At 33.1% G+C, this 7,816-nt stretch overlaps 1 protein-coding gene across 1 annotated transcript in view; it reads left to right on the plus strand.

Moving 5' to 3' along the window:
* CCDC178 (coiled-coil domain containing 178) overlaps nt 1–7,816 on the plus strand; it is a 346,874-nt gene that overhangs the window by 73,111 nt on the left and 265,947 nt on the right. The window contains exons 10-11 of the mRNA XM_081802535.1: nt 6,432–6,527; nt 6,680–6,816. Coding sequence (XP_081658661.1) covers nt 6,432–6,527; nt 6,680–6,816 — 233 coding nt within the window. The remainder of the gene's footprint in view (nt 1–6,431; nt 6,528–6,679; nt 6,817–7,816) is intronic.

A 7,816-nucleotide genomic window follows, 5' to 3' on the forward strand; every position in this document is an offset into this window, starting at 1 on the left:
TGCCTAATTAGTTATTTCATTGCACATTAATTGGGGATTTTCTCTTTCATTAATTCTCATTACTGGTTATATTTAGGTATCTGAAATCAATGCTAAATCATATTATACTAATTTATTGATTTTAAAATTATTTATGTTTTATCATTGTTTATTTTGGATTTTCCAAGGGCGCTATTATTTCAACTGTAAATATAGATATTATTATCCCTTCACAATTTTTTTTAAGATTTTTTATTTATTTGACAGAGAGGCAGCGAGAGAGAGGGAACACAAGCAGGGGGAGTGGGAGAGGGAGAAGCAGGCTTCCCGCTGAGCAGGGAGCCCGACGCAGGGCTCGATCCGGGACACTGGGATCATGACCCAAGCCAAAGGCAGATGCTTAACGACTAAGCCACCGAAGTGCCCCAATCCCTTCACTATTTTTATGTCTTTTAATTGTTATCTCTTATCTGATTACACTGGTTAATGCATCCAGTACGATATTAAATGGTAGTAGAGATCATTGGCATCCTTGCTATGTTCTTCCCTTGATGGGATTGGTGCTAGTTTTTTTTCCCTTAAATAAGAGTCTGACTTAGGCGTCAATATATATTTTGTCATGTTAAGAAAATATCAGTTTCAATTTATTGAGTATTTTTTTAATTGGGAACAGGTTTCAAATTTTGTCAAGATTCTTTTTTAAATCTAGGGAGATGCTCATGTAATATTTTCTCTTATATGTATAAATATAGTTGTATTGTAATTGTATTGATGGGTTTCCTAATGTTGAACCTTGCGTTATTGTAATAAATCTTATTTGGTTATAATATCTCTCACCCTATCTTAGACGCATTCTAATTTTCTTTTTTGCCCTCACCATTCAACCAGAGTATCTCTGATATAGGTCAACAGTGATTTCCACATTGTGAAATCTAATCATTGTTTCTTTGTCCTTATTTTAATTAACTTATATATAGCACTTAACCAAGTTGATTATACCCTTATCTCTGGAAACGTTTTCTCTTGGTTTCTAACACATTATTCTTGTTCCTTTTTACTCTTCTGGAAACTTGCTTTCAGTTTCCTTCGCTGGTTTCTCTATATTTCCCCAAACTCCACAAACATTTGAGAATCCCAGGGCTTAGTCTTTTAGAATAAGCTTTATGTATATGTAACTGACAACTCAATCTCCATTTAGGTGTCTAGTTGGTATGTCAAGCTTACCTTTTCCAAAATTGAACTTTAGATATCCAACGTCTCTGTAAACCTGCAGTTTTCCCTGTTCCAGTTTATGATATTCGGTCCTTCTAGTTTTTCAGACCAAGGCAGTTGAAATATGCATTGGAACTGTGTATTAATTTATGTTGGGAATTGCTAGGCCAAAAAAACCCATCTGTTCAGTTTTAGTAGATAATGCCAAAAAATTTTTCCAGGATAGTTATACATTTTTCCTACTCAGACCATCATGTACGAGAGTTCCAGCCTCAGATTAACACCATCATCTAATATTATCTTTTATTTATTTTTAATTATAGTTCTTTTGGAGGATTTATCCCTCTGTAGTTTTAAATTTGCATTTCTCTGATTAGTAAGGCTGAGAATTTTTAAAGCACTTTATTTAGAATGTTGTGTTAGAGGCTGTCACAGAGAATCAGACTCAAATTTCTCCTCCACGTTCCAGTTGTGACCTGCACATTACACCCTTTTGAGATTCAGTTTTCTCATTTGAACAACTAGATGTGTGTTAATTTAATATGTTAAAAATCTACAAGACAGGGATTTAGGGGTTAACGTGTTGATTAAAGGAGAATGCATATAAAGGGTATCATTCATTTAAAAAGGGATTTAGAGATTTCAACAAATTTGCAAAGTTGGCCAAGACAGCTGTAGGCTAGACTTTCCAGGAGTGTTTCCCAAATTGACCAGTAGAGGAACTATGCCATCTGAGGCTGCCTCTGGACCTGTATTGAGTGTACGCCTGCTCCTTGGATCAGAAAGCTGGGACACCCACAGCTAGCGGATGGACACTAAACCACAGCTAGACAGTATTCACACCTCATGACCTTACTTGCCAATAGAGAGCAAGCAAAATTAAATTGGAGAAAGCAACCAAGAATCGGGAAGATGGCTTTTACCTCAATTTTGCTTTCCACAATATGCATGACTGTATCTCCTATTGGTTGAAACTAATTTGCATCTTGAACAGTTTCACAAATAAGAGTAGAAACTGCCTCCCTGCCTCCCTGCCTTCTTTTCTGTTCTTTTTCTGTCCTGGGCTCTGATACACAAGAAAGCATATTAGAAGGAAGTTGCAAAGGAGGTTCCTTGATTGAGCCATTAATTACACTTTATTCACCTCAACTACAACTTACTCAATTATTTACCTTTCAAATAAATTCAGAATGAAAACCGTTATTAACCACTGCTAACAATATTAAAATTAATAACTTTATGTAGGCTGGTTTTATGTGCTGGTTCTTTGTATGCACTGAATTCTCCAGATTTGGATTGTCGTGTCAGAACTAAGTGTACTTTTCAAGATAGATATTACTAAAATATGTTCTGAAAAGTATGTATATTTGTGCGTATATATGTGTATATGAGCAATACAAATATCTGATTTCTCACTTTTCCCAACACTGTAGGTGTTTTAAAATCATACCAACTTAATTATTGGGTAAAGAAGTGTTGGATTAATTTTCATTTTCCTGCCTGGAGGTGAAGTAAATTCATTTTCATTTTGTTTTTATTAGCCATTCAAATTTCCTCTTCTTTTTTTACTTGCAAAGATTACTATTCATGACATCTACATAATTTTAGATATTCCAATGATGAGCATTTTCAAAGTTATGTGTTTATTATCATTTATATTAAGAAAGCAGTTAGCACACAGTGATTTCATGTGTGGTTCCATGGATTTTATTGCTTAGGGCAGGGCTAAAATAATGGTACTTATTCAAAAATTGCAGGTTGTAAGAATTATACTGTAGTACTTAAGGTGTGCCCATGAGCATTTCATAACTTCACTTCCTGAGCCTGCCAACAAACACCTATCAGTGGCATGGTAGTACAGACCATTAATTTTGACCTTAAGACACTGAATTTTCATGTTTATCTTTTCTTTTTATTGGAAAATGCACTGGAAAATCTACTTCTTAAAGATTGACAACTGTTTGGCATATGAAGTATGTATAATTTTAGGCATCAGAGCTATCACATCTAATCTAGAAAGTACATTAGAAACTGGTTTGGGGCCTGTTTATGATTTTTGTACTTCTATAGATTCAGTCCTAGATTAGTGGTTAAATATACGGATGTTTGGGGCATCTGGGTGGCTCATTCGGTTAAGCCTGCACCACTTGATTTCGGCTCAGGTCATGATCTCAGGGTCCTGACATCCAGCCTTGAGTCACACTCCACACTGGGTGGGGTAGGACCTGCTTAAAATTCTCTGTCTCCCTCTCCCTCTGCCCCTATACCCCTGCTCAGGCATGCATGCTCTCTCTCTTAAAAAAAAAAAAAAATTATGGATGTTTAAGTGTAAAAGTAAAGACACTAGTGAAGAATGTAATAGAATCAGTAACATGTCTTTAGATAGGTATGAAGACCAAAATAAAGTATTTCCTAAAGATCCTTTACTAATGTTTACAAGCAGCAAAGAAAGATTAGTGTGGGAAGAATTTGATTTTTGTTAGATTTTTGGATTTTATGAACTGGTGAAGAAAACAAATCTACTTTGTTATGTATTCTAAGATTAGTCACAATGGTCATAATTATTAAATAATCCACAATTGTCATGTTGAAGCACAAAAAATAGAAAGCCTACCAAAATTTTAAAATAGACGGATACTCAAGTGTATGTACAGAGTGACACAGAATGAAAATGCTGAGACTTTAGAATTATGTTTTTAGCATTACAATTAACTTCAGAGTCCAGATCTGCTGAAGCAGTTAGTAAGACATTTATCAAGCCTGCTATCAGGTGACAGGGAGATTCAGGGATATAAAAAACAAAATGATTCATTAAATGCCCATGTCAAATAACAATTCATCTTTTACTTATAGAGATAACCAAATATGTAAAGAAGTAATTATGATTTCTAGTATAAAAGTTGTTAGAATTCACTGCAAAGTGATGAATTCATTCATACTGTGAATTCTTTGCTAATGTGTACAGATAAAGAAAATATAAATGTATTGACAACTTCTCGAGAAACAGTGGTAAGTCCTGGAATCCATGTTTTTGATTAAGCACATATAATGCTAACGCCATAGCCAGATGAAAGAAAGTAACTAATTACATATATTCAAAAAATTGCCAAAAAGGCAAATCCACCCACTGTTATACTCATGAATAGTCATATTCAAGCCATTGCAAAGTGATGCAGGGATTTTAGGAGAAGTATTTCATGAAATTTTAAAAATTATTCATCAGATTAGTTAAAGCCACCCAATACTCACATGTGCCCTCAGATTTGTAAATGAATGATCAACCATTATTCTTTAATATGTGCTTTTTAAGAAACTCACTCCCTATTAATTTATAAAAAGAGCTTCAAGTATTCCTCAGTGAAAAATTCAGGCTTCTAGATGACTTTATGAATGAGAACTACATCAAAAATTAGGATATTTTACAAAGGTATTTTCTCATTCAAAAACTTAAAATGTCCTAACAGAACTCTAATAGGTGAAGCACTCTGAATAAAAAAATCCAGCAAAATTGAAGCCATATAATATACCTTTTAATTATGTCAGGGTGGAAATGTCTCATTGTCTGAGTAATTTGGTACAACTTTATCTAAAGTATGTTGCACTATCTGAAAAACTTGACTGATAGTTTTTTCATGATTATTTCCCAAACAATGATAGTAATGAGTGGGTAAGAAAGCTTGTACATCATTTAGTAATTGGATAGTTTCTGAAAAACAGTTCTGGAAGATATTTCAAAGGCTTCTTGAAACTAAAAATTATAAAAAACTTATTTTTATTTGGGTTGGAAATATAATGTCCAGTTATATGGGAAATTTATTAAATATACAGGTAAATTGTAATTCATTGAAGTACTCATCTTCAAAATACAACATCAATCCAAATATTTCTTTAATTACTGACCATAATTCTAAGAAAAATATATTTAGTATTTTCTTGTAAGTTGAATATATTTAATACTACTTGTATTTTATTTTTATATTGTTTATTTCATAAAATGTTTTTATTTATTTATTTTTTTTAAAGATTTTATTTATTATTTATTTGAGAGAGAGAATGAGATAGAGAGAGCATGAGAGGGGGGAGGGTCAGAGGGAGAAGCAGACTCCCTGCCAAGCAGGGAGCCCGATGCGGGACTCGATCCCAGGACTCCAGGATCATGACCTGAGCCGAAGGCAGTCGCTTAGCCAACTGAGCCACCCAGGCGCCCCTGTTTTTATTTATTTTTAAAGTTGCTTCCCTTTATGGCATATGATACTGGATTTTTAACTTCCAGTAACAGTAGTTTCCTTTTTTAAATAATTGTTTAAATAACCGTGTAACTGACAGTATATTCTATTAAACCTTTGCATGGCTTATCATTCTTTTCATGTGGGTCTTGATTTAAGCTTTTAAATAAGAATTTGTGTTTGCTTTATATAGGTCTTCCCTTTTATGTTTAATTTATTCCCAAATATTTAATATTTTTTGACCAAAGTTTTTAAGTATTGTCACTATGTTTTTAAACAGATTATTACTGTTATGGTTAAAAGCTATTCATTTCCTTATGCTTATACCAGCCATTTTACCAAAGTCGTTTATTGTAATTTTAAATAAAATCTTCTGAAGTTTTTCAAAGTGTTCAATCATATCTAAAGTTGAAGATGTATTATCTATTCATATTCAACATTATAATAATAACTTTTGGTTTTATTATCCAATTGCATTTAGTTAAACTTCCACAAAACATGATTAATAATAATGGTGATAAGAGATAATCTAGTCTCATTCTTGAGTTCAGTGGGTGTGCATTCAGCATTTTATGATTTATTTTGGTATTTTCTATTCTTTATATTGTATTTGTGTAGTTTTTCCTTGTACTAGTTTAAAAATTATTGAAACTAGATAGTGAATTTATCTCACAGCTGTTCTCTAGAGTGTTGACCATATTAGTGTTTTTTCCTTTAATTTTTTAATGTGATGAATTATGATTTAAATTTTCTAATTTTTATCAATTCTTACAGCATAACTAAAATACATTCTATTTTATTCTGATTATTTGTGCACTGTTAGACTTAATTTGCTATATTCTATTCAGAATCTTGCATCAATTTTTATAAATGGCAACAACCTATGGTGTTATACTATTTTAATCAACATTTATTAAGTTATGATAGCTACATAATTTAAAATATATTTCTTTCTTTAAAAAAGAATGGGAAGCTTCATAATTTGTTTATTTTTTTCTGTATATTTTTTCTTAGCTAGATGATTTGAAAAAAATTTATGATCAACTATCCTGGAAGAGAAAAAGTAATGAACAGGAGTATCTGGATGTACTTAATAATTATTATGCCACAGTAAGTTGACCTTTCCCTTCTTCTCCCTAGAGTTCTATTCTCTATTCCTAAATTCTAACTCATGCAAGTAAAAGTAATTTCATTATTATACATGTTTTTTCTTTCTGAGATACAAGACATGTATAAATGATTCTTTTATTCTTTTCTTAAAGAAAAAATCATGGGATATTGAGCTTTCTAATATTGCAAAAGACTTTTCAGATATTTCAATTGCAAATACTCAATTGACAGAAGAAAACAGAAGACTCGAAATTGATATTGAAACTGTAGCAGGTTTAATCAATGACAGGTAATTGTGCAAATACAATTTTTATTTTGATATATCCAATATGTTAAATATAATACATCTCTTCATTTTATCCTCCTGGGGTGGTATGGTGGTGTTTGTGTTTATCATTAGCTTAAATTTTGTTTGTTTCTATTAGCTTTTTTTTTTTTTTTTTTTTTTTTAGTGTGGGAGCGGGGAGCAGAGGGAGAGGGAGAGAGAGAATCTTAAGTAGGCTCCACTCCCAGAGCAGAGCCTGACATGGGGCTTAATCTAACAACCCTGAAATCATGACCTGAGATGAAATCAAGAGCTGGAGGCTTAACCAACTGAACTACCCAGGTGCCCCTAGATGTTGCTTGGTGTTGCTCTTTAAATCACTCTGAATCCCTTTAGAGATGCCAAAATGGTGAAAAAATGATCTAATAAGGAGTTTTATGCTCACTCCTATCACCTCCTTTTGACATATCCTCTTATACTCAAAGACACTTTAAAATATGTTTTGGGGTGCCTGGGTGGCTCAGTCAGTTAAGCGTCTACCTTCGGCTCAGGTCATGATCCCGGGGTCCTGGGATCGAGCCCCACATCAGGCTCCCTGCTCCGTGGGAAGCCTGCTTCTCCCTCTCCCATTCCCCCGCTTGTGTTCCCTCTCTTGCTGTGTCTCTCTCTGTCAAATAAATAAATAAAATCTTTTAAAAACATTAAATTAAATTAAATTAAAATATGTTTAATTAAGCTTCTGCTGTCCTTGTCAACCCTCAATTCTTTCTAGCAACTGCTAGTTTTCTTAGCTCAGAAACCTACAGGTTTTCTTGCTTCCTTTTTCTATTTCAATCCTCATATCCAACATGTTAAGAAAATATGTTCCACATGCTAAGTATCTTTTTAACTATCTCATTACTCCACCAGCACCCTGGTACAAGCAATCATTGTATCTTGCATGAACTTATAGTGACTTCCAAAGCTAGTTTACTGCAGTCATTATGCTCTCTTTCTAATCCATTATCTGCACTGTGGTAGGTTC

Source organism: Leptonychotes weddellii, chromosome 13, assembly GCF_054177405.1.
Source record: "Leptonychotes weddellii isolate Sample4059 chromosome 13, ASM5417740v2, whole genome shotgun sequence".
Taxonomy (NCBI): Eukaryota; Metazoa; Chordata; class Mammalia; order Carnivora; family Phocidae; genus Leptonychotes; species Leptonychotes weddellii.